The following is a 27766-nucleotide window of genomic DNA, read 5'->3' on the forward strand; positions in this document are numbered from 1 at the left end:
TCTAGGCAGACTCAGGGAAGGTTTCTTGGTGGAGATGGGGTTGGACAATTTTAGAGGCAGGGACATGGATAGGGAGTGGTGAGGAGATGGGAGAGAAGCCATGGACATCAGGGCCAGACTGTAGAAAGCCTTATACTGTGGGTAGAGGTCCTTCTTTTCCACTTGTTTACTCTCTTTCTTTTTCTCCCTTTCTTTTTACCAACAAGGGAAAAATAGTGACATCAGTGAAGTCTGCATCCCCTTACTCTTAGACCTCAATCTTGCCCCACTACCAGTGCTTGACACTCCTACTTCCTTGCCTAAAACCTGTCTTTTCCATTGAAAATCACTCCCATACACCTCCTGCATATTCTAAGGCCTTTCAAAATGGCAAGATGACAATTTGGTAAACCAGTCCTTGGAGGGGAGCTACAGGAGAGAGCTAGAAGTGAACGTTCCCAAGTGCATTCTAGGAGCCCTAACAGCCAGAGCCCCATTTTCTTTAACAGCAGTTGATAACACTGACACTTTTCTTGTCCAATGGAGAAGGGTAAACTTAATGTTGGAAAGAAGGCAGGGTGTGAGTGAGCTTCGCTCCACCAAGGTGGGGCTTTAGTGCAAATAGGTTTGAGCAGGTCGCACTTTTAAGATCCATTTTTATCACATATGCACAAGTCCAGGGTCCAGGAGGTATCTGCCTTTTCTCTCTTAAGCACACACTGCCAGTAGTTTCCTTGCTAGGTAAGGCCAGGTCCACACAGTCCCACAGTTGCCTCCTTGGCATCAAAGACAGCCAGTCCTCTAGAACTGAGGCTCATGAGGCTTCGTTAGTCAAAATCACACACACAAAGCCACCCAACAGATCCCTCTCTTCTGTTAACCGAGAGTGCGCACCACTGCCTCCCCTCATATAAGGAAAGAGACACGGGAAGAGTTAAAAGAAAGTGGAGGGTATGGAACCCTCAGGACTCTCGCTCTCAACAAGTAACCGGATCGGTTACTCGAGCTCTCCGCAAGCATGGACGCCGGGCCGGGGGCGGCCACCCCGCAGCGAGATCTCTGGGCGGCCACCAGAGCCCGAGGGTGGGGCTCGTCTCTGAGCACCGACCAGCTGCCCGCCCCCTGGAGGCCCCGCCTCCCAGACAGGCACGCGAGAAAGCCCCTCCCCCGGGCGGAGACAGCTCCTAGAAGTCGACGCCGTGTCCCGCTGCTGTGCCAGTACCCAGAGGCCGCCGCCGCCACTTCGCGGAGTTCCTGTGGCTACCACCGCGCGGAGTATGGGGCGCTGATGGCCATGGAGGGCTACAGGGGCTTCCTGGGACTGCTGGTGTCGGCGCTGCTCGTCGGCTTCCTGTCTGTGATCTTCACCCTCATTTGGGTCCTCCACTACCGGGAGGGGCTCGGCTGGGACGGGACCGCGCTCGAGTTTAACTGGCACCCTGTGCTCGTGGTCACCGGCTTCGTCTTCATCCAGGGCATCGGTACTGGCATCTCCTGGGAGGAGGCGGGGAGGCAGGGGCCGGGAGTTCCCGACCGAGTTCCAACCGAGTGGGGTTGGGTGAGGGAGGGGGTGAGGGAGCAGCGCGCGGCGGCCCGGGAGCGGAGTCGGCGGGGCGCGGCGCTGGAGGGAGGTGGGCGGGCTCCGAGGCCCGGGGGCCGCGGGCCGGGCAGACTTGGGCGAGCGCTGGGGCGGAGCGCGCGGGGCCGGGGTTCGCGGTGAGACGCGTGGCGGGGTCGGCTGGGCACTGACGCGGCGCGGGGGGCTGGCCGGGCGCTCTGGCCCGGCTTGGTAATTAACTCTTTGCTGCGAGTGGTTGCGACGCGACACCAGACGACACCAAACGCGGGAGCGGAGGAGAGATGCGGGAGCGTGGTGCGGCCCGGCAGCCCACGAGCCCCCGAAAATCGCCCCCTGTGGACCGAGCCTGCGCCATCACAGGCGCGGAGATCTCTTTAGGCGACGCCTTTCGTTGAACTTGCTTCAAGGCTGCGGGTTAGGAGAGGAAGGCAACGTGGGCGGGGGGTTGGCGGTGGGAATGGAGGGGCGAGAATTTGCCTCTTCTTGTCTCATCCTCAGCCCTGAGCGAAGGGGCCCGTCAGCGGTTAGCCGGGGTGAGTGAAGGAAGCATCAGCTCTGGTTTCACTCATAGAGCGTTAAACGCAGTCGAGCAGAGAAGCTGCTAAGACTCTGAAGGGTGTTTCGCTGCCCTGCCTGGTTATTGGACAGTCTTGAGCCCGACTTGTTTTTGTGGCTGCTGCCCAGAGAAAGTTCCCCTGCGGGGCTTCCTGTTGGGCGCTAGCCCGGAATGCGGGGCCAGAGATGCCCGAGGGGGCCCCGCGGCTGCTGGGCTGGGAGAGACGCTTCTGCTTGGAACATCTTTGGGGTTTGCTGCCTCGGCCTGCAGCCTCTGGGATGAGGCTGGCACGGAGGGAGCGCTCAGCTGATGGCAGTTTTTGTTCTTGTTTTTGAGATATAATTGACATATTAGTTTCAGGTGTATAACATGATTATACGTGGAAATGTCTAATTAACATCCATCACCTCACGTAGTTACAAGTTTTTCCCGCTTTGGGATGAGAACTTTTAAGATCTAGTCTCTTTAGCAATGTTCAAATCTACAGTATAGTATTATTAACTGCCGCCATCATTCTGTACATTACATCCCCAGGACTTATAACTGGAAGGTTGTACCTTTTGACCACCTTCACCCATTTCCCCCCTTACCTCCTCTCTCCGTCCGTGTCCGGTTTTGTTTTCTTTGTCTAGTGCTGCTCACAATGTCCTGACGGCTTCCTTTCCTTCAGCTGCTGTTGAGCTGGAGGAACCTCTAGCTAGTGGTGCAAGCGCCATTTATTTGTAACCACTTTCCAAAAAGTGAAGTCAAGGCCTTGGCAGAGAAAGTATTTAGAACAAGGCAGAAAGTAGTGGACTGGAGTTAGGTCGTAGAAAGTAATGGAGAGGAGTGGAAAGGACTTGGTAAACAGGTGCCCACCAGCCGAAACCTCTAGCCTTGCCTCTGAGCAAGCTGCCTTTTCTCCACTAGTATTTAACTTTCCACAAACAAAGAAGAGAACAAAAAAGCGCCGACCTCCTTCCTAAAGAAAAGATTTTTGTTTCCATTTAAAACGTGGGCAGCAGCCTTGGCCAGTGTGGCTGGCGTGGCTGGCATCCTCCCACTCTGGGAGGTACTGGAAGCTGTTGCCAAGGCCCAGCTGCGGTTCTGAGGCTACCCTGGTATGAGATGGCACCCGGGTGTGAGTACCACTGGCTGGCTAAGTTATTCGTTGCATATTTTGCCACTAAACTAAAATGAGAAAAACATACTCAAGTTCCAAATTCGCTGTTGGCAGAAGCACTCTTTCCTTTGTGGTGGAGCCCTTAAATTTGGCCAGAGCTGTCAACACCTTTCGTTTGCTCACAGCAGTAGGAACAGTCTCTTTATCTCTTCAAACCAACTCCTCAGAGCAGCTTCTAATACTAAGAAACTTTCCGGAGGGGCTAGAATATCATCTCCTCACCATGGAGGGTAAGGGAAACACAGGTGATAATGCTTGTTTCTTGACTTCTTTTTTTTTTTTTTTTTTTTTTTTTGCGGTACGCGGGCCTCCCACTGTTGTGGCCTCTCCGGTTGCGGAGCACAGGCTCCGGACGCGCGCAGGCTCAGCGGCCACGGCTCACGGGCCCAGCCGCTCCGTGGCACGTGGGATCTTCCCAGACCGGGGCACGAACCCGCGTCCCCTGCATCGGCAGGCGGACTCTCAACCACTGCGCCACCAGGGAAGCCCGTTTCTTGACTTCTAAAGAGGAGATGGTCTAACATTTATTGAGTGCCTTCTGTGTGCCCACTAAGTGCACTATTTCACAGATATATAAGAGTAAACTGAGGCACAGAGCAGGTGCTACTTCTGTGTAGCACTACTACACAGAAGTAGTGTGTTTTCAGGGGCTTTATTTTCAAGGTTCATTTCTCTGCTTTTATGGCAATACGCTTATTTTCTGTAAGATATTCTTTTTGAGAAGCAAAAAGCTTCATGTAAAATACACTTTGAAACTCTTCGTTCATGTTAGAGTCCATTACAGTTTTCCTAAAATAATTTATAATTTGTCTAAACTTTGGACTTTTCTTAATCTGTTTATATTCACTTTGGGGCAAAAATGTGTGCATGGATATTTTGGAAATTTTCATCTGCTGCTTTTATTTAAGCTTAAATTATTAGTTTTGTATTAGTTTTGGAATGTTTGTCCTGTCAACATTACCCATCCTGTTTACTATTTGGATTCCAGGTATGAAAAGCACTTTAATCAGATGACACACTTATTTTTAAAATTTATTTTATTGAAGTATAGTTGATTTACAATGTTGTGTTAATTTCTGCTGTACAGCAAAGTGATTCAGGAATACATGTATACATTCTTCTTCATATTCTTTTCCATTATGGTTTATCACAGGATATTGAATATAGTTCCCTGTGCTATATACAATAGGACCTTGTTGTTTATCCATTCTATATGTAATAGTTAGCGTCTGCTAACCCCAAACTCCCAATCTGTCCCTCCCCCACCTCCCCTCCCCCTTGGCAACCACAAGTCTGTTCTCTATGTAGGTGACACATTTAATTGACATGAACGTAAGCTTTCTCATACATATAGGCACATGCATAGCACTCATGAGTTCTTGCAAGTCTTGGCCCACCTGCATGTCCTCACATCCAGCAGTAGGAAGCCTCCAGTAGAAGGACTAGGAGTAAATAGTTGACTTTATAGGCCGGGGGAAACACACATGTTACAGACTACCCATGTTATAAAAGCTTTTTTACTGTGTATAATTGATTCAGGGAGCAAATTTTTAAGCTATGTTATTTCAGATCTCTAATAGTGAATGTGATGTAATTGAGTTCTGTGATACACAAATGTTCAGCAATGAGAAGGGAAGGCCAAAGTACAGTTATTACTCTAAGCATAAAATGCTTTACAAATGCAAACAGTAAACGATATTTAAGACTATGTGAGAATAAGTATGTGTCCTTTGAAACACCTTTAAGAAGTAAGCTCTGAAGAAAGCAAGGGTAACATAGAAGTTACAAAATAAATATCTGTGTGTCTTTTGGAAAATATATGTGTTCTAAAATAAAGTATAAGAGGGCTTCCCTGGTGGTGCAGTGGTTGAGAGTCCGCCTGCCGATGCAGGGGACATGGGTTCATGCCCCGGTCCGGGAAGATCCCACATGCCGCAGAGCGGCTGGGCCCGTGAGCCATGGCCGCTGAGTCTACGTGTCCGGAGCCTGTGCTCCGCAACGGGAGAGGCCACAACAGTGAGAGGCCCGCGTACTGCAAAAAAATAAATAAATAAAATAAAGTATAAGAGACTACAGGATAGTTAAAACTGAAATAAAATTTTAAACTAGTAGGAAATCCAGCAAACATGAATGAGGAAGTTTCAAAGAGAACTTTAGAAGAGCTTGGTGCTCTCTGAAAGGACTGTTTCCCATGAAATAAGTATACTGCCAGGAAATCAGAGAAACAAAACTTGAAAAGGCCACAGAAAAGACTGAAACAAATAAATGCTCTCAAAGTGGCTGTTGATCTTTTAAAAGGTTCAGCAAGGTGGAATGTGTTCTTTAGTAAAAGGTAGAAAATTCAAGTATATAAATTTAGTGAAAAGAAGTCTCAGCAATTCTATACTCCTTACTTTTCCACATGTAGAACTCTTTTGACTGTATAAACTAAAGGAAGAGAAATTCAATAGTATAATGATCTCAAGTTGGTTTTGTGAGAGAATATAACTTCATTGAAGTCACATTTAAAAGAATAACAAAAAGAAATTAAGGGTAGTTCTTAAAAGGCAAATGGGATATCCTATTAATGTATCTAAAAGTGACCAAATTCCAAGACCACTTAAATATATTTGGAAAGGCTCTTGGCATAAAACCTGGCAAAGAATAGAATGGAGAAAGTGCCCCAAATACCTACTCCAAAACCAGCCTTTGGGACGACATAGATAATTAAACCTATCATTCATAAAGAAACAAGGGTTTTTGCAAAGCATAAAGACACAATTCAAGACAACCCCAAGCACATTTTTTTGTTATAAATAAGTACATGCAGATCTCTTTGTAATACATCTAATAAAAATGTTTTAGGGCTTCCCTGGTGGCGCAGTGGTTGAGAGTCCGCCTGCCGATGTGGGGGATACGGGTTCGTGCCCCGGTTCGGGAAGATCCCACGTGCCGCGGAGCGGCTGGGCCCGTGAGCCATGGCCGCTGAGCCTGCGCGTCCGGAGCCTGTGCTCCGCAACGGGAGAGGCCACGACAGTGGGAGGCCCGCATACCACAAAAAAAAAAAAAAAAAAAAAAATGTTTTAGACATGATTATTTTGCTCACTGTTGTATCCCCAGCATCTAGAATAACACCTGGAACTGGCACAAAGTAGGCCAATAAATAGTTGTTGAATGAATGAATGATTATTTCAGTACCATTGTCAATTGTTGGTAACAAAATGCAATTTTACAGCCACTCATTTGTGGTGATAATAGTAGCATCCAAAGAAAAAGTGCCCTCCCTTCCCCTCAGTGATTCTGCTGTTTACAGCCGGTTTGGAAGCACTGCTTTAGTCAGCCTCAGGGGAGAATGGGCATCATGTTATATTGGAAGCGCATCTCTACTCTAAAGGCCTCAAGCTCATTAGAATGTTACTGCCTAACTACCACCTGTGCCTCCTCACTCCATCAATTCTCCCCTTTACCTTGTGCATCAAGTTTCTCCCCCATTGGATTATTTTCAGTATGTTATAATTTCTGTCATCTTTTTAAAAAGATTAATTAATTAATTAATTTTTGGCTGCGTTGGGCCTTCGTTGCTGCGCGCAGGCTTTCTCTAGTTGTGGTGAGCAGGGGCCACTCCTCATTGCGGTGCACGGGATTTTCATTGCGGTGGCTTCTCTTGTTGCAGAGCACAGGCTCTAGGTGTGCGGGCTTCAGTAGTTGAGGCATGTGGGCTCAGTAGTTGTGGCTCACGGGCTCTAGAGCACAGGCTCAGTAGTTGTGGTGCACAAGCTTGTTGTGTATCTCTTGCAAATACTCTATGGACCTGGTTTTCTTATCCCTGAAAAAGATATATAGTGAGTTGAACAGTGGCTCCCAAAAGATATGTTCAAGTCCTAATCTCAATGACCTGTGAATAGGGCCTTAGCGTCTTTGCAGATGTAATTAAGGATCTCAAGATGAGATCAGCCTGGATTCAGGATGGACCCTAAGTCCAATAACTGATGTCCTTATAAGAGGAAAGAGAAGGAGATTTGAGGCACAGACACACAGAGGGGAGGCCATGTGAAGATGGAGGCAGAGATTGGAGTGATCTGTCTACAAGTCAAGGAATACCAAGTATTGCTGGCAGCTACCAGAAGCGAGGAGAGAGGTATGGAATGGATTCTCGCTCAGAGCCTCCTGAAGGAACCAGTCTTGCCAGTACCTTGATTTTAGACTTCTGGCCTCCAGAATTGTGAGAGAATACATTTCTGTTGTTTTAAGTCACTCAGTTTTGGGTACTTTGTTATGGTAGCCCTAGGAAACCAATACAGGATATAACAGTTACCACTGCACTCTGGGAAGCCCAAAGTATGGTATTTTCATCAGGTTTTTACAGACTTGTTGTTGTTCTTCCCAGTCTGGACACAGTTTACCAACCAGAGGCCAATTTTATTATAAGCAGTGTTGCCTAATAACATTGGTGAGAAACCTCTCTGTTTACTAGCGCATTTGACCAAAGGTCAGATCCTCGTTCAGCAGGGTATAGGTAGGGAATCGGAGATTGCCTACTCCTGGCAAAATAGGAACCTCTTAGCTCCAGCAGATTGTGGCTATGTAGGGATGCCCACAGTGACCAGAGTTTCTCATTATCCAGGAGAATCTAGATTTTAAAAAACTGGTTCAGTCTAAAAGTAAACAAGCCACAAAACCAAAATATAACCCCCAAATCGTGCTGATCAAACAAAACACATCTGTGGACCAAATCCAGTATATATCTTCCAGTGACTTCTAGAGTTTTCTATCTTGACTTGGTGGGGTTTTAAACTTTTCCCTTGAAGAGTAACAATCTTCCCTTTTAAGAAAGATAAACCAGGGGCCTCCCTGGTGGCGCAGTGGTTGAGAGTCCGCCTGCCGATGCAGGGGATACGGGTTCGTGCCCCGGTCTGGGAGGATCCCATATGCCGCGGAGCGGCTGGGCCCGTGAGCCATGGCCGCTGGGCCTGTGCGTCCGGAGCCTGTGCTCCGCGGCGGGAGAGGCCACAGCGGTGAGAGGCCCGCGTACAGCAAAAAAAAAAAAAAAAAAAAAAAAAAAAAAAAAAGAAAGATAAACCAGAAATCTTTGTTTTACCTGTTTTTCTTCCTATAGAAACTTTCTTAAAAGATCAAAACAGGCTTTGAAATGACTGCAGACTTCAGCTGTACTTTTCTTTCTTTTAATTAATTAATTATTTATTTACTTTTGGCTGTGTTGGGTCTTCGTTGCTGGGCGCGGGCTTTCTCTAGTTGCGGCAAGCAGTGGCTACTCTTCATTGCGGTGCTTCTCTTGTTGTGGAGCATGGGCTCTAGGCGCGTGGGCTTCAGTAGTTGTGGCACGCGGCTCAGTAGTCGTGGCACGTGGGCTCAGTAGTTGTGGCTCACAGGCTTCATTGCTCTGCAGCATGTGGGATCTTCCCGGACCAGGGCTTGAACCCATGTCCCCTGCATTGGCAGGCAGATTCTTAACCACTGCTCCACCAGGGAAGTCCCAGCTGTACTTTTCTAAGTCTGTTCATTCATTATTCATTTGATTTCTTCATATATTATCCTATTTATTTAATTAGCATGCATTTATTAAGCACTTACTGTATGCCAGACAGTGTAAAACAAATGAGTAAGATGCAGCTCTATCTACAAGTTGTTCTCATTTGAGTTTGTTAGAGGCGAGTTATGGTTTTCTTTTAGAAAACCTGAGCCCTAAATATTTAAAGCTGTCTAGGACTTGTAGTTCACCTCCTAATTTTAGAGATCAAATGCCTAACCAGGGTTAGACCACCAATGATATCAGAGCCAATATTAGTTCTAATGTCATAACATTGATATGAGGCATAAGAAAATATAGCTGGTGTTTCTGGGTATTTGTAAACGTCTAGCCAATTAATTGAATTTTTCTCTTCTCATACACTATTTCGTACCAAGTAGGTGCCTTTGTTAGGGTTTTAGTCACTTCAAAGAGATGCTTCTAGTGCCAAGTTGCTAAAACAAATCTTCTAAATCATCCAGATTGCTTCTTTCATTTGGATTCTCCAAAGGTTTTCAGTTTCATGGTATTCATGCTGTGAGACAGTCTGAGAGCACAGGCATGTTTCAGAGCTCAGATTCTCTTTGGTAGGCACTGCAGGAATCTTTTCAAGAAGTGTATTTAAAGAGGATTCTCTGCTTTTACATTTAAACTTGAGGTCCTTTGGACTGAGTCAGGTGAATTCTTAGGTGCACAGGGAAATAAGTTGTAAATCTTGACAATCGTGCTCAGAACATTCTACCAAGGAGGTCAAAGTAATATGTTATTCAAAGTGTTAAGAAAAGTGTAATGGGCACACCATATTTAAGTAGAATTTATAAGTGTCTTAAAATTTCAGTGTACTTCAGTCTCAATAACTTACTCTTATTTTATTTTGGGGTTCACTTAAAGCTTACCTAAAGCTATTAGGTGGGGCCAAGTGCAGAATACTTTTTACTTATTTGAAAGGACCATTTTTTTAAATATAAATTTATTTTTATTTATTTATTTTTGGCTGCGTGGGGTCTTCGTTGCTGCGCGCAGGCTTTCTCTAGTTGCTGCGAATGGGGGCTGCTCTTCGTTGCAGTGTGCAGGCTTCTATCGTGGTGGCTTCTTTTGTTGAGTAGCATGGGTTCTAGGTGCATGGGCTTCAGTTGTTGTGGTGCATGGGCTCAGTAGTTGTGGCATGCGGGCTCAGTAGTTGTGGCACGCAGGCTCAGTAGTTGTGGCACGCGGGCTCTAGAGCGCAGGCTCAGTAGTTGTGGCGCACGTGCTTAGTTGCTCTGTGGCATGTGGGATCTTCCCAGACCAGGGGTCGAACCCGTGTCCCCTGAATTGGCAGGCAGATTCTTTTTTTTTTTTAAGTTTTTTTTTCTTTCATTGATTTTTCCTCTATTGTTTTTCCGTATTCAATTTCATTGATTTTTTTAAAAAAATTATTTTATTTATTTATTTATTTTTGGCTGCATTGGTTCTTCCTTGCCGCCCGCAGGCTTTCACTAGTTGCCGTGAACAGGGGCTACTCTTCAGCTGCGGTGCATGGGCTTCTCATCGCGGTGGCTTCTCGTTGCAGAACACGGGCTGTAGGTGCGCGGGCTTTAGTAGTTGTGGCTCAGGGGCTCTAGAGCGCAGGCTCAGTAATTGTGGCGCGCGGGCTTAGTTGCTCCACGGCATGTGGGATCTTCCCAGACCAGGGCTCGAACCCGTGTCCCCTGCATTGGCAGGAGGAATCTTAACCACTGCCCCACTAGGGAAGCCCAACCATTTGGTTTTATATGAACTAACACTTGGGTCAGCAGTTGAGGTTTTCATTTGTGCGTTTTGTTTGTTTGTTTGTTTGTTTTCGGTGCACGGGCCTGTCACTGTTGTGGCCTCTTCCATTGCGGAGCACAGGCTCCGGACGCGCAGGCTCAGCGGCCATAGCTCACGGGCCCAGCCGCTCCGCGCCATGTGGGATCTTCCTGGACCGGGGCACGAACCCGTGTCCCCTGCATCGGCAGGCGGACTCTCAACCACTGTGCCACCAGGGAAGCCTGATTGATGCGTTTTAAAAGAGGATCTGCTCATTTTCTGGGAAATAATAAATTACTATACTTTATCAAGATTTGTATATTCAGCACATACTTACTGAATTCCTACTATGTGCTAGTCTCTGTGCTAAATGCTGGGATCTGACAGTGAGCAAGACTGACGTACTCCTACCTTCGTAAATCACAAGATTTAAGCACAGAAGAACTGGAGTCAAATTGTTTTCTATGTTTGGGGACATTTCTCTCCCTCCAAGTGCCCTTCTCCCCACATTCACTTTGACAAATTCTAAATTTGCATTGCCTGCTATGAGACAAATTTGTATATGTGGATAGTTTTGTAATGGTATATGGATGGAAAGCTGGTGTCAAACCAGAGATTACATCTTGGAGAATATATATTTCACATATTCCTGAGTTGATTATGCTCCTAGGAACTGAGAAATTTTCTAATAATTAAATTCAATTCAAGTTACTTCATTTTTCCCTTCATTGTTGAAAGAATAATTGTACACAGGTATTGATTTCTTTTCCCTTTCCTCCTTCCCTCCCTCCCTCCTTCCCTCCCTCCCTCCCTCCTTCCCTCCCTCCCTTCCTCCCTCCCTTCCTCCCTCCCTCCCTCCCTCCCTCCCTTCCTCCCTCCCTTCCTCCCTTCCTCCCTTCCTCCCTCTCTCCCTCCCTCCCTCCCTTCCTCCCTTCCTCCCTCCCTCCCTTCCTCCCTTCCTTCCTTCCTTCCTTCCAAGTTTATCACAATAGCATGTTCCACCACCAATAATTTTTCTTTTAGAAAGATTTAAAATGTATTTTTCACATTATATGTGTTCATGTTTCCCCTCATTTTCTGGGCAAAAATGGTTTTGCCAACTAGGGCCTCTTACAGAAAAACCCTTGTTTCAGTCACAAGTAGCTGTTTGATAGCATTTTCCCTCCTCATGGGCTTATGAGACCTTTTTCTTCCTTCTCACTGAACCTCAGGAATGGTGTCTATGTAAGTGCCAAGCCAAAGAAGCAAGAAATATTTAAATTCCACTCTCCAGGCAGTTTATACTACTGTTGAGAAGAGCTACTTGTTTAAGAAATGTGGTTGATTTGCTAAGGTTGCCCTTTCTCCTGAAGTCCACCGTATTTTGGTTACTTACGCATTTTAAAAAGCATGTAAACACCTTATGCAAGTGCAGCATTTTGCAGTTATCCTCCATCTATCCAGAGAGCATTTTGAAACTTCTCTGTTGCCAGGATAGGTGCTGAAAACTCCACGCCTCACTCCTATGAGAGCTGCTGAGATTTCCACAGGCTGCCTACTTAGCAGTTGAGACTAATTGGCTATTGGGTTTGCAAGCTTACAGAAATATTGTTCTAACTTTAAAACTATTATGAACTCTTTCAAACATACAGAAAATACTATAACAGATCCCCATGTACTCATCACCCAGATTTAACAGATGTTAAGATTTTTGCCATCATAAAAGTTTATAAACTTAAATAGAACTTAAAACTGGTAGGAATAATAGATAATGCAGGCTGATGGAGGGGAGAGGTTGGAGGCAGGCACCCTTACCTGAGCAAGAAACTAAAAGAGGAGATAGAAAAATTCTACACTAGACCCAGGGACTAAGAGAAACGTAATTGTCTGGGCCCGTTTGGGTCAGAAGCAAGTACCTCTCCTGCTTCAGAAGTTCCTAGGGGCTTTCTCTTATAGTAATAGGACAGTGTGTTTTGTTGATAACCCCCAAACCATCAATAAAAGATTAAATTGTGTTCCACTCATGCTACTGCTAGAGAAGGAAAGCTAGTGTGCAACCAATTTGAAGAACATTTGAGTAAATGTGGAAAGTTTAAAAGTCAAGTTTTGACACTCAAAGAGGGTAGACTTCAGTTTTTTTGGAAAATTTGACGCATTTCTCTGTGGTGCCCATAGTATTGAGAAGAGTGAAAATTCTTCATTAGGAGCATAGTTGTCTATGAATTTTGGGCAACCTTTTTAAGGTACTTTTAATTGAAGAAACACATACATGCAGAAAAGTACCTAAATCATAAGTGACATGTTTTCATCACATGAATACACTCATGTACCCGTCATGAAACAACATTCCAGGCATCCCAGAATCCCCTTGGTAACCCCTGTAACTCTCCTCAGTCATGATAACTATTCTTGATTTCTGACATCCGAGGTTAGTTTTTTTTTTTTTTTTTTTTTTTTTTTTGTGGTACACGGGCCTCTCACTGCTGTGGCCTCTCCCGTTGCGGAGCACAGGCTCCAGACGCGCAGGCTCAGCAGCCATGGCTCAAAGGCCCAGCTGCTCCGCGGCATGTGGGATCTTCCCGGACCGGAGCTCGAACCCGTGTCCCCTGCATCAGCAGGCAGACTCCCAACCACTGCGCCACAAGGGAAGCCCCCGAGGTTAGTTTTGATTTTGGAAGTTTTTGATATAATATGACCCAGATTGGGGAGGAAAAGCTGTTGTGATTTATTGCTTATAATTTGCTATTTGAGCAAACATCCTGAGTATTTCCTTTTTGCATGTGGATGTTCAAGTTCCCTCATCTAAGCTTCCTTCCCCTGGGGTGGTGCCTGGAGGATATAATGGTGGTGACCACGATGATGATAACAACAGTGATATTAATTTAGAAACACTAAATGATATTGAGCAAACTACTTCACATCTCTGTACCTCTGCTTCCTGCTCTGTGTAATGGTAATAATAACCATACCTTCCTCACACAGTTGAGTTGAGGATTATAATGTAAACATGTAAAGCACTTAGCATGGTGCCTACTACCTTGCAAGAGCTCAGGTGTGTGTGTGTGTATGTATGTGTGTGTGTGTAATAAATGAGGCTAAACCAGGAAAAAGGGAAATGTGTTACTAGGTTTTTGGGTTTTTTTAAATAAATTTCTTTATTCTATTTATTTATTTTTGTCTGTGTTGGGTCTTCGTTGCTGTGCATGGGCTTTTCTCTTCGTTGCAGAGCATGGGCTTCTCATTGCGGTGGCTTCTCTTGTTGCGGAGCACGGGCTTTAGGCGCGCTGGCTTCAGTAGTTGTGGCTCGCAGGCTCAGTAGTTGTGGCTCGCGGGCTCTAGAGCTCAGGCTCAGTAGTTGTGGCGCACGGGCTTAGTTGCTCTGCAGCATGTGGGATCTTCCTGGACCAGGGCTCAAACCCGTGTCCCTGGCATTGGTAGGCAGATTCTTAACCACCGCACCACCAGGGAAGCCCCACGTTATTAGGTTTTAATATTTTGTAGATTTTTATTTTACTGCTGCCTGATCACAGATTGATTGCAAAAAACTTGATTGTGTAGATAAAAGGTTAGTAAGTCTTTGGGTAAAGAGGCATTTGCTTTCCTTAAAAACTAAAGAATCATATAATTACGACAGTGAAATTTATTTTACTTCAACTTTTTGTTGAAGTTAGTAAATATTAGAAATAATCTATATGTCAATTGTAAGTCAACATACAATTGATTATTATCTAGAAAATCCAATATGTATGAGAATATTATACAGTCCTTAAATTCATGTTTTCAAGGATAATTTAATGATATGTGAAATGTTCATGATATAATTTTAAGTATAAAAATAATTTAAAATGCAAAAAACAAACCAAAACCAAAAAACCCATTAGATCATATAGAGTGTGCCGCTGAGTCATCAGAGGAGAAAAAGCATGAGGAGGGGAAACCACAGTGTTAGAGTTGATATCAATTTAATTTCTGGACTTTGATCAGTCTGCAGAAAGTGCTTTACATTTATTTATTTAAAAAATACTAGGGCTTCCCTGGTGGCGCAGTGGTTGAGAGTCCGCCTGCCGATGCGGGGGACGCGGGTTTGTGCCCCAGTCCAGGAGGGTCCCACGTGCTGTGGTGTGGCTGGGCCTGTGAACCATGGCCGCTGGGCCTGTGCGTCTGGAGCCTGTGCTCTGCAACGGGAGAGGCCGCAGCAGTGAGAGGCCCGCGTACCGCAAAACAAACAAACAAACAAAAAACCAAAAAAAACTTAAGGGTCATACACACACAAATAAAACTGCTGAAATTCGAAAAAGGTTAGCGGATTATATTGACGTCAGTTTCCTGGATGTAATACTATACTGTAGTTATGTAAGATGTTACCACTGGGGGAAACTGTGTGAAGAGTATATGGGATCTCTCTGTATTATTTGTTACAACTGTATGTAAATCCACAGTATCTCAAAATAAATTAAAAAAAAATACTAATGGAGCTACATACATATTTTGAGCCCAGGGCTGTCCTAGGCTCTGGGGATACAAGGAGAAACAGCAAGACACATTTTTGCCTTCAAAGAGGATGAAGTAGGGATGAGAAGGGGCCTTGAACTAGCTTTTATTTTTAATTAATTAATTAATTAATTAATTATTTTGGCCATGCGGCAGGGCTTACAGGATCTCTGTTCCCGGACCAATGATTGAACCCAGGCCATGGCAGTGGTTGGGACTCAGGCACTTTCACTGGCAAGGCCCAGGGTTCAATCCCTGGTCGAGGAACTAGGATCCTGCAAGATGTGCAGCACGGCCAAAAAAACAAAGTGTACCTTTTAAGGTGTTGTATTAAATGGTTTGAAAAAATTTGTTGAATATAGACATGATTGTCTACAAAGTTTACATATCCTTAAAGAAATATAATCAATCAACATTTATAAGATAGCCATATATGCACTAAAATTAGTAAGTGGTAGTCCTTCAGAATTTGTATTACATAAAAGGAATACTGTCCTAATGGTGAGGCCTGTCAAGTGTTGGAATGGAACCAAATAATAGGAAGATTGACATCTTGTGCTGAAAGCTCTAAAGAGGCTGAATTCACATCTATCTTTGTAGGATTTTTGTGTTTCTGCCTGAAAATAGACAAGATAATCTTTTACATTTTTATGATCCAATTAAGTTTCATATATTCAAATTATAAATGTCTTTGAAGGGAAAAGGCAGCAGCAGTGTCTGCTTCTTTTCTGGAATTAAGAAATATACATGATTCACTGCTGATATAATAGAATCCATTTTCCAAGGAAGTATTCTTTAAACATTTTCAATCCGCCATATATTTCCAGATATCTAAATTTTCCCTGACATGGGCTGAAGGAGTGGAATGAGGGTGGGTTGGGGCAGGATATTGTCTTCAGAACAAAAATTAATTGCATGCTGGGTAAGGTGGGTATATAACCTATTGCTTAAGCCAGGACACTAAAAAAAAAAAAAGCTTTTTAAGTATCTTTTTGTTAAAGTTTAATCTACATGCAGAAAAGTATACATATAAATATATAGGTTAATGAATCTTCCCTCAGTGATTACCTATCTAACCAACACCTAATTTGAAAATCAGATTATTAGCAGGAGCCCAGAAATCCCTCGTGCATTCCTTTCCAGTTGCTATACCCCTTCCTCACAAGGGCAACCAATATCTTGACTTTTCTTTCATATCAATTGAATCATACAGTATATACTTGTTTACGTCTGGTTTCTTGGCATTGACATTATAGGTTGGTCCATATCATTGGGTGAAGTTCTAGATTTAGCTCATTCATCCTCTTTGCTGTATATTATTCCATGGTGTGAATATATCACAGTTTATTTATTCAATCTCTTAATGATGGACCTTGGGAAGTTCCCAGGTTTGGGCTACAATGAATAGTGCTGTAATAATATTCTAGTACTTGTCTTTTGGTGAACTTATGTACATACTTCTTTGGGGCATATTCCCAGGAGTAGAATTACTAGATCATAAAGTATGCATGTGTTTTGCTTAAGTAGATGCTGCTAGTTTTCCAAAGTGTTTGTTCTCATTTAAGCTCTTATCAGCAGAACATGAGCGTTCTGATTGTTTTACAACCTCTCCAATACTCAGCATTTTCCATATTTAGCCATTCAGATATGTGGCAGAGGTAGTCTCATTTCTCTGTTGACCAATGAAGTTGATATCTTTATTATGTTTATTAGTCACTTGGATATACTCTTTTGTGAAATACTTAGATGTACTCTTGGATATACTTTGTCTATTTAAATCTTTGCGCATATTTTTCTATTGTTTAGTCTGTCTTTTTCTTGTCAAATTAAGACACTTATATGAAGAAACCAGATCATAAGATTAAGAATTTCATTTTGGACATGTTGATTTTAAAATATTTGAGAAGCATCTATGTGGAGATGTCAAGAAGCCATTGGATTATGTGGGTGTGGAGCTCAGAAGAAAGTTCTGGGCTGGAGATGAGAATTTTGGAGTCCCTACCATGCAGGTAGCATTTTAATGAAAGATTGAATGAGATCACGCAGAGAAAGAGCAGAGAGAGGAAAAAAATCCTAGGACTGGGCCTGAGAGGCAGCAAGGTTCGTTCATAAGTTGGGAGTAAAGAAGATGCCAGCAAAGAGTCCAAGAAGGAACCACTGAGAGGCAGGGAAGAGGCGGGAAGCAGAAGCCATGAGACAAGGGTTTCACAAAAGGGAGTGTTCACTGTGTCGAACTGTTCATCTTGTGTTGATTAAAAAAACAGCACCACTACATTCTGTCCACTTTTGTCTCTTTTTAGCCATCATTGTATACAGACTGCCATGGACCTGGAAATGCAGCAAGCTCCTGATGAAATCCATCCATGCAGGGTTAAACGCTGTTGCTGCCATTCTTGCAATTATTTCTCTGGTGGCTGTTGTTGATTTCCACAATGCCAGGAACATCCCCAATATGTATAGTCTGCACAGCTGGGTTGGACTGACAGCTGTCATTCTCTACATCTTACAGGTCAGTATCTCAGTGTATTTCTTTTTAATTTTTTAAAATATTTATTAATTTATTTATTTACTTTTGGCTGTGTTGGGTCTTTGTTTCTGTGTGAGGGCTTTCTCTAGTTGCGGCAAGCAGGGGCCACTCTTCATCGCGGTGCGCGGGCCTCTCACTATCGCGGCCTCTCTTGTTGTGGAGCACAGGCTCCAGACACGCAGGCTCAGTAGTTGTGGCTCACGGGCCTAGTTGCTCGCCGGCATGTGGGATCTTCCCAGACCAGGGCTCGAACCCGTGTCCCCTGCATTGGCAGGCAGACTCTCAACCACTGCGCCACCAGGGAAGCCCTCTCAGTGTATTTCTAAACAAGATATAAAAAGTAAAACAACTCAGATACTTTCGATGTTTTCCATTCATTCATAGTTTCTTGGAAATCATCTCATTCCCACTAGTCACTGTTCCATTTGTTTCCATTATAAGTATTTCCCCCTGAGGGGGCACCAGAACTGCAGAATTCAGTTTTGAGCTTGAATGTAAGGGTTTAAATATGGACATATGTATGTAGAGAAATTGCCATCTCATAATATCTAGGCTGCCATTGTTTGGACTTTAAAATTCCATGTGCTGGATAAACTAGCATAGGCAAGAGCTATAGATTTCTTTCTAACATTCTCTGTCACTTCTATTTTGTAGGTTTAACTTTATGAGTAAAGAGGTGAATTTTTACGTCTTTGTTAGATTTTGAAGGCTCAGTGATTATTTTATTTTCATTTCATTTATTAAATGTCTTCATTTACTAAAAGCACATACTCTTTTTTTTAAGTATTTATTTATTTGGCTGTACCAGGTCTTTGTTGCCGCATGCGGTCTCTTAGTTGCGGCATGGGGGATCTAGTTCCCTGACCAGGGATTGAACCCAGGCCCCCTGCATTGGGAGCACGAGTCTTAACCACTGGACCACCAGGGAAGTCCCCAAGAAACATACTCTTAAGAGCACTATATTTAAATGTAAGTTAATGGAGTGAGATAGGAATTTGGCTGTTCTAGATCACAAAAGTAAAGGTTAATTTTTAGTGTTTTTGGTGTTAACCATTTTGTTGAAAAATCTTTGTCAATTTTTTTGACAAACTATGTCAATTCCCTTCCCTTCCTTAGTACATATATCCAACTCCTGATTGGGACATCATTGTGAACTTACTTTTCTGTGGATATAGGAGAAGAAACTGGAGTGAGTTCATAAAACCTCAAGGCATATTTTAGAATATATGAATGTATGACCTCTTTAAAAAAGGATCTCTTAGCAGACATGTATTTGTCATTTTTCTGCCTCTTAAAGTAAGGTTTTTAAAGCCTTAAGCCTTTTTGAATTTTAAGTAAGTAAAAGTTGATATCTATATGGACACTATTAATAATTTAAGTTTGCATTAGCATGCCTGGAGGTAGGGATTGGCGGATTGGAAGGTGCCAGGCAGAAGGGGAGCATAGGGAGAACCCTGTATCAAACATGATCTTACTGGTCAAGAAGGAACAAGGAAAATATCTCAAATTGGGTGACTGAGCCTAGCCCAGATCTCCTGCCCTCAAAGTTGATTTTCCCTCATTGTTCTCATCTGGGAGACAGCAACCTACTCTGCTGCCAGCTGGTGGACCCTCTCCCTTCAGAGAGTAGGATGGCAAGAGCAGGGGCCATTGAGGTGCTGCCAGTTGCTTTGGGGACCCCCTTGGTCTACTAGCATCTCTTTGGGACTTTCCTAGCTTTCTGTTCTGCTTTCAGCGGTTTGTTCCCCTCACTTTGCCTCACCTCCTTTGTGCCACACCAGAATGCAGGATACTAGAGCCAGAGCGCAGTGTGAGGCATTCTGCTTATCTCACATAGTCCTTCAAGTGAGATAGTCTTTACAGATGCTGAGGACGCACAGGTTACACAGCAGGTGGCAGAGCTGGGACTCAGGCGCTGGTCTTTCCAATCCTGAGCTCTCCCCACATGGTCCTGCTGTTTCTACAACATCCCCACCATCACTCAGCCCGTGTTTGATCATCCTCAGTGGACGGCCATATTTCTGAGGAGCAGAATGGAGACTACCCAAAACTTTATGTAGCTTGCCTGTGAGAGGGTTCTATGGTTTTGAGTACAGTAGTTAAAATGGATTAGATAAAATGCCTTTAGTGCGTTAGTTATATGCCAAGGCATTCTCTGAACATCTGGAAAGATATGCATCAGAATGTTAACAGAAATGATCTCTAGGTGCCTGGATTCCAGCTGATTATTTTTCTTTTCACTTTTTGTATCTCCTAAATACACATGGATTTCTGTATAACAATAAAAGCTTTTAGAGCTAAAAAAAAGTTTCCTATATTAGATATACCTTTTGATCTGGAATTTCTAAAAACCAATTTATACTGTGCTCTATATCTTAATATATAAGATTAAGAAGTATCTAGGGATTAGCAAAAAAAAATATTTATTGAAAAATATATGGGTCTTAGATAAAATGGTTCTCAGAGGAATACAGGCTTAAATGCCTTTATTTATTGAAAGAAAAACTTAAAGTACGTAAATGGAGTATTCACTTAAGAAACTGAAGGTCAACTATATCTCAATAAAACCAGGAGAAAAAAAAGAAGCTAAAAGAGAACAGCAAAATATACAAGGAAAAGTAAACAACAACAACAACAAAATCCATGAACAGTTGTATTAGTTTTCTATTGTTGCCATAACAATTTACCACAAACGTAGTGGCTTAAAACAACCCAAATATATTACCTCACAGTTTCTCTACATCAGAAGTCCAGATTGGCTTGGCTGGTTTCTCTGCTCAGGGTCTCACAAGGTCAAAATCAAGGTGTTAGCTGGCCTGGGCTCTTATGGAAAGACTCTGGGGTAGAATCAGCTCCCAAGCTAATTTAGGTTGTTGGCAAAATCTAGTTCCTTGCGGTTGTAAGACTGAGGTCCCCATACTCTCACTGGCTGTCGGCTGAGGGTTGTCCTTAGCTCCTCTCTCTGTTCCTTGCACATGGTCCCCTCTGTCTCACTGGCTTGGAATCTCTCTGACTTCTCCTTCTTTCTCCTCTTCATCTCTTCTTCCTCCAGCCAAAGTTCTCTGTTTTTGAAAGGGTTCATGTAATTAGATTGGGCTGCCCAGATAATCCAGGGTTTTCTCCCAATCAGAAAATCCATAAACTTAATTACATCAGCAAAGCATCTTTTGCCATGTAACATAACATATTCATAGCTTGCAGGGATTAAGTTGTGGACATCTTTGGGAGGCGGCATGATTTAGCCTATCACAACCATAAATTAAAAATAGAAGAAATTACAAATAAAATGAAAAGCTGGTTCTTTAAAACAAGGGGAATAAAATAGATAAACCACTGCAAATCTGATTGAGAAAAAGCACAATATACAACATTAAGAATAAGAAAGAAATACAGTCATATATATAAATATTTTAAAATTAGGACAGTTTATTAAATTTATTAAATTATTAATATATGGTAATATTCTTAAAAATCTTAAAGAAAAAAGGATTGTTTTCTTGCCAAATATAAACTACCAAATTTGACCCAAGAGGAACTAGAAAACCTAAACAGACCAATAACGTTATAAGCAACTGGTAAGATCATTTGAAACCTATCACTAAAAAAGACATCAGGTCCAGATTGTTTTATACCTTTGACCTACAAGGAACAGATACTTTAAACTGATCCAGCACACTGGGAGAAAACAAACTCCTCTTAGATGTTGCCCCATTGTGCACTACATACTTCACATCTAAGGTGGCAGCTCTCATGTTAAACACCTTTATCAATATCAAACAGCAAACATCAGCTTAAACTGTGAAATACTGAAGACATTTCCATTAAATAAATAAGTCATTGATGCTTGGTACCTTTGTCATTCAACTTTGTTTTAGAGGTTTTAGCTAATGCATAAGATAATGAAAAAAATCTGTATAAATAATAGAAAATTTGTGACTTTTTTCCTGTTTGCAGATCATATAATACATGTCTAGAAACACAAGAGATGGCTAAAATAATGAGAGAATTTGGAAAGGTATCTGGATATAAGATAGCCATGCAGAATCCAATAACTTTTGCCCATACTAGAGGTAACCATTTAGAATAAGAAGTAGAATCCTGTAAATCTTATAGTAGAATACTATAAAATCTTATTTTTTTTTTTTTTTTTCTTTTTGCGGTATGCGGGCCTCTCACTGCTGTGGCCTCTCCCGTTGCGGAGCACAGGCTCCGGACGCGCAGGCCCAGCGGCCATGGCCCACGGGCCCAGCCGCTCCGCGGCATATGGGATCCTCCCAGACCGGGGCACGAACCCGTATCCCCTGCATCGGCAGGCGGACTCTCAACCACTGCGCCACCAGGGAGGCCCCTATAAAATCTTATTGAAAAACAGAAAACATGGTATGAATAGAAGGATACCATGTTACTGAAAGAGAAAAATTAATATAGAAACATCCTTCCCTCTTCAACTAATATTTATAGTTAATATAATTCTAATTTTAAACCCAATGGGAGTTTTAAACTTTATGCAGAAGAACAAGTATCCAAGGATAACCAAGAAAATTTTGAAGAAGTGAAGGGAGACCTGCTTTATTCAAAACAAGGTATTCACACAGGAATAAACAAAATATATCCATGGCAAGAACAGAGAGGACAGAAACAGCCCAAGTGTGTACAAGAACTTTTTCTATGACACTATGGTATTTCAATTTACCAGGGAAAGAATGCTTATTTAATCAATGTTACCTTCATAATTGGCTATCCATTTGGAAGAAACCAAACAAACAAAAAGACTCTGTACATCACATAAAAGAAAAAAAATTCCAGATACAGTAGATTAAAGGTATGAGTATAAAAAATCCAAAATCAGTGAAAAGAGCAAAAGAAAATTAAGAAGCATATAATCTGTATAATGTTGAGGTAGGGGAGGCCATAAGGTTGACAAGAAGTCTAGAAACCATAAAGGAAAAGAAAGACATTTATGACTACATAAAATTTTTTAAAAATTATAGTCATCTCTCATCTTTGGGGGATTGTTTCCAGGACACCCTTGGACACCACAATCTGAGGATGCTCAAGTTTCTTGTATAAAATGGTGTAGTATTTGCATGTAACCTGCACACATCCTCCCGTATACTTTAAATCATCTCTAGATTACTTACAATACCTAATACAATGTAAATGCTCTGTAAATACAATGTAAATCCTATATAAATAGTTGCTGGTCCACGGCCAATTCAAATTTTGCTTTTTGGAACTTTCTGGAATTTGTTTTTTTTGAATATTTTTGATCTGTGGTTGGTGGAATTTATGTATGCTGAGCCCGTGGCTATGGAGGGCTGACTGTATATGTGACAAAAGATATTCAAGTCAGCAGGAACTGCACAAGGAGATATGGGGAATAATCATGTCATGTGTTAAGGGTTAATGTGTTTAATATACAAAACAACTCCTAAAAATTAATAATAAAAGTCAACCTAATAGAACAATGAACAAAAGAGTTGAACAGGCAGTTCAAAGAAGAATTAAATCACCAACGAGCATATGATAAAATGTCCAACCTCACTAAAAAGTTAGGGAACTGTAAGTTAAAACAACAATAAAGTAACATTTTCTCCCATGAGACTGACAGAACAACAATAGTGATATCCATTGCTGTCATAGATGTGAGGTAAGGATGCACTTTTGCCCTGCTGGTGGGAAAGTGAATTGCCACCGAATTAGGGACGTAGTTTGTTAATATCTATTATTTTTTTAAAAAATATACTTACTTGGGCTTCCCTGGTGGCACAGTGGTTGAGAGTCCGCCTGCCAATGCAGGGGACACGGGTTCGTGCCCCGGTCCGGGAGGATCCCACATGCCGCGGAGTGGCTGGGCCCGTGAGCCGTGGCCACTGAGCCTGCGCATCCGGAGCCTGTGCTCCACAACGGGAGAGGCCACAACAGTGGGAGGCCCGCGTACCGAAAAAAAAAAAAAAAAAAAAATATATATATATATATATATATATACGTACTCTTACACAACATTGTAAATCAACCATACTACTGTAAAAATTTAAAGTATATATATATATATAGTTACTCTTTAACCTAGTGATCCCACATTTGGGGAGAGTGGAAATAAAATACTGTCACAAAAGGAACTCTAAGAAGGATTTTTAGTGCGGCAATGTTTGCAGGAAACGGGAAGCAACCTAAATGTCCATCAACAACGGAATGGCTAAATAATTTGTGGTAAATCCATGTTGAATATTATACAGCTGTTACAAAGAACGTAACTATGTCTACTGTTCAAGAGTGAAATCAGGGACTTCCCTGGTGGCGCAGTGGTTAAGAATCTGCCTGCCAATGCAGGGGACACGGGTTCCATCCCTGGTCCAGAAAGATCGCACATGCCGGGGAGCAGCTAAGCCCGTGCGCCACAACTACTGAAACTGCGCTCTAGAGCCTACCCTACTGAGCCCACGTGCCACAATTACTGAGGCCCACATGCCTAGAGCCCGTGCTCTGCAACAAGAGAAGCCACCGCAATGAGAAGCTCACTCACCACAGCGAAGAGTAGCCCCTGCTCACCACAACTAGAGAAAGCCCGTGCACAGCAACAAAGGCCCAATGCAGCCAAAATAAATAGATAAATAATATTTTTTTTAAAAAAGGAGGAAAGAAAGGGGGCTAACAACAAAGCAATACAACCAATACAAGCTGAAAAGTCTTCACCCTTCCTCATGTTTGTCTACGAGTTGCAAAGCATTTTAAGTTGTAGGTATTTTTTCTACTTGTGATATCTAGCCTCCTGGGGATTTTAAAAAAAATAACAAACCATTGTGTGTATGTAGAAGTTGTGAATCATAATAAAGTTAACTCTCATGATTCCACCATCCAACTTAATTTAGAAAACACAGAACACCTCCTCACCCCCAACTTGATCCCACATCTTTCTACCTATCCCAACCCCTGGAGGTAACCATTCTCCAGAAGTTTTTTTCTCATTCCTGTTTTTCTTTATAAGTTTACCACATACTGTAAATTCCCAAACAATATGTTTAGTTTTTATTTTTTACTTTTTAAAAAGCAGTATCAAATGTATTCAATTACAACTTTTTTTTCTTTCTACTGATTCAACTGTATTGATTCCTCTAGGTGTAGTTTATTCATTTTTACTTTTTTTTTCCTCAAAGAATTTTTTTTAAAATTAATTTATTTTTGGCTGCTTTGGTTCTTCGTTGCTGTGCTCGGCGAGCGGGGGCTACTCTTTGTCGCGGTGCACAGGCTTCTCATTGCGGTGGCTTCTCTTGTTGTGGAGCACGGGCTCTAGGCATGCAGGCTTCAGTAGTTACAGCACCTGGGATCAGTAGTGGTGGCACACGGGCTTATTTGCTCTGTGGCATGTGGGATCTTCCTGGACCAGGGCTCGAACCCGTGTCTCCTGCATTGGCAGGCGGATTCTTAACCACTGTGCCACCAGGGAAGCCCTTCATTTTTACTTTTGTATTCCACTGTATAAATAAGCCATACATTTACTTATCTGTTCTCCTGCTATTAGACATTTGGGCAATTTTCAATTGTTTTCTGTTACAAACAATGCTGCACTGAACATTCATATATACATCTCTTGGTCCTCATATGCAAAGGTTTCTCTGGCAGTATACTTAGGAGCGCAGTTATATACTCAGTCTAAAAGAGTAACATCAACTTGTTTGCCAAAGTGGATGACCCAAGTATGTTCCTGCCAGCAGCAAATAAGAGTTCCCATATGGCACATCCTTGCCAACATGCATCCTCTTCAAACTTTTAAAATATTGCCAAACTAGTGGGTACAAAAGGGTGTCTTCTTGTGGTTTTATTGTTTAATTCACTGATTACTTATGGTTCACCTCTAAAAAAATACCTGTTCACGTCTTTTGTCCATTTCAAACATGAGTTTGTTTTCCTTTTTCTTAAAGATTTATAGGTATTCTGTGTCAAATTCCTTTTCATTTATATGTATTGCATATATCTTCAAGCTTTTGAAACTTGTATTTTCTCTTTTGTTAGTACTTTTTTTTTTTTTTTTTTTTTTTGCGGTACGTGGGCTTCTCACCGCTGTGGCCTCTCCCATTGTGGAGTGCAGGCTCAGCGGCCATGGCTCACAGGCCCAGCCACTCCACGGCATGTGGGATCTTCCCGGACCAGGGCACGAACCCATGTCCCCTGCATCGGCAGGCGGACTCCCAACCACTGCGCCACCAGGGAAGCCCTGTTAGTACTTTTTGACAAATAGGAATTCTCAATTTTAATGAGATGAATTAATCATCTTTTCCTTTAAGGTTATTATATTTTGTTTTGATGCCTTGTGTACGAAATCCTTCCCTACCCTGAGGTCAAAACAAACGAGATTCTCAGGTTCTACTCCAGACCTCCCGGATCAGAAAGTCTGGACTGGTGGGGGACGGGGGCGAGCCCAGCTGTATGTGCTTTCATAGGCCCTCCAGGTGATTCAGAGGCACACTGATATTTGAGAACAATTGATCTAAGAGAAAAGCCTACAAATAGCCAAGAGGTTACATTACAGTAATATTATTGGAAATTTTAATTTCTCTTATGTTTTCTAAGAATATTAAAGTTTTATCTTTGATATTTAAGTGCGTAATTCATTTAGAAGTAACTTAGTTCATGATGTGATATTGTTATCTAACTTCATTTTTTTCCATATTGATAAACTCTTTCCCTGGCACCATTTATTGAATCGTCCCTATCTTTGCCACTTATCTGCACTGCCAGTTTTATAGTTATGTCTTTTCCTCTGCATCCTAGCCAGTGCAATTGAAGAGTATAGAAGTATTGAAGTATATAGAAGTATTTACAAGGTATAGAATAGAGGTAGAGATAAAAATCTTTGAGTTGTTCTTATTTTAAAGAGAATACTTCTAATATTTCACTATTCAGTGCAGATGCTTCACATTTCCTCTAATTCCAGTTTGTGAAACCATTTTGCTTTTCTTTCAAAATCATGAATGGATGTAGAATTTTATTGAGTATTTTTTGTGTATGTTGAGATGAATATGGTTTTTCCTCTTTAATTTGTTAATGTAATCAATCACATCATTAGATCTTCTAATATTAAACTTGGGTGAATTGAAAACATTTTTAATTGTTTCAAGATTCTCTTTTGCCCTCTGAAATATTCAGATTCTTATCTCTGGTTGTTTTATTTGTGTGCTAACTAGGCTTCTTAGAAATGTCATGTCACAACTTTCTGACTTTTGTTTAGTAGGAGAAAATGTGGTCCCTGGCTTCTTCCTTGCTCAGATCCAGAGAGCTGGTAGTATTTAAGAACACAGGACTTGGACTCAGGAAGACCTCAGTTTGAATCAGTTTCATTCATTTGCAATTTGTGACCTTGGACATGTTATTGAACTTTTTTGGACTTAGTTTGCTCACCTAGAAATTAAGATTTTCATACACCCTTCACAACATCGTAAGAACCAAAGACAAATAATGCATGGAAAGGCTCAGCCTAGGGCTTAGCATACTGGAATGACACAAATAAGCTGTTGTTATTAGAAGTGTAAGTCTTGTGGTAGGCTCCTTTATGACCTGAAGATGGCATTTTTCATTTCAACTATAGATCATAGACACCTTCATGGTTGAGAATATGCATTTTATGTCATTGAAATTTTATTCCTAAATCCATCCATTTATTCAACAGAGTTAAACACCTGTTATGTGTCAGATACCTGTCTAGGTTATGGGGCATACATTGTTCCACAAGACATGCATGGGCCCAAAGAGACATGCTCTCCGCCCTCATGAAGCTTACAGGGGAAGACAGGTCATTGAGTATTTGGTAGATTGGATGGGTATGGAGTGTTCTAGGAGAGCTCTCATATGGTATAGAGAATAAAAGAAGTCAGATCAAGAACTGGAGTCATGAGGTCTGTGGTCAAAGCAGAGAGAGTATTCTATGAATGGAATAGTATATGGGTAAAAATTTGCTTTATTTGAGAAACAGGAAGGAGTTTGAGCTGCCTGGAGTGGGGTATGGAAGATGAATTGGAGGCTGGACAGGAGTAAATTTAGGGAGACTAGGTTGAGGATGTTTACAAAGGTTCTGATGAGAAATGATGGTGGCCTAGAGGAGTAGCAATAGCAGTTAGCAAAGTGTATAGTTCCTAAAGATATTTAGGAGGTAGAATTAATGAGATTTGGAAAGTCAGTGATACAGGGCATGAGAAAGTCACTTTCAGGCTTGAAAAAGT

The 27766-nt window shown here is 42.2% G+C and overlaps 1 protein-coding gene across 2 annotated transcripts in view; it reads left to right on the forward strand.

Annotated features, from left to right (window-relative positions):
* The first annotated feature begins 1168 nt into the window (after window positions 1-1168).
* The window catches only part of CYBRD1 (cytochrome b reductase 1), a 37045-nt gene continuing 10447 nt past the window's right edge, over window positions 1169-27766 (forward strand). The window contains exons 1-2 of one of the 2 annotated variants that reach the window (XM_082629990.1): window positions 1169-1460; window positions 17323-17531. In XM_082629990.1, coding sequence (XP_082486116.1) covers window positions 1268-1460; window positions 17323-17531 — 402 coding nt within the window. In that variant the 5' untranslated portion in view covers window positions 1169-1267. The remainder of the gene's footprint in view (window positions 1461-17322; window positions 17532-27766) is intronic. The other variant, XM_082629991.1, reaches the window with a different exon arrangement.

Source organism: Mesoplodon mirus, assembly GCF_964341445.2.
Source record: "Mesoplodon mirus genome assembly, chromosome: 8".
NCBI classification, from domain to species: Eukaryota; Metazoa; Chordata; class Mammalia; order Artiodactyla; family Ziphiidae; genus Mesoplodon; species Mesoplodon mirus.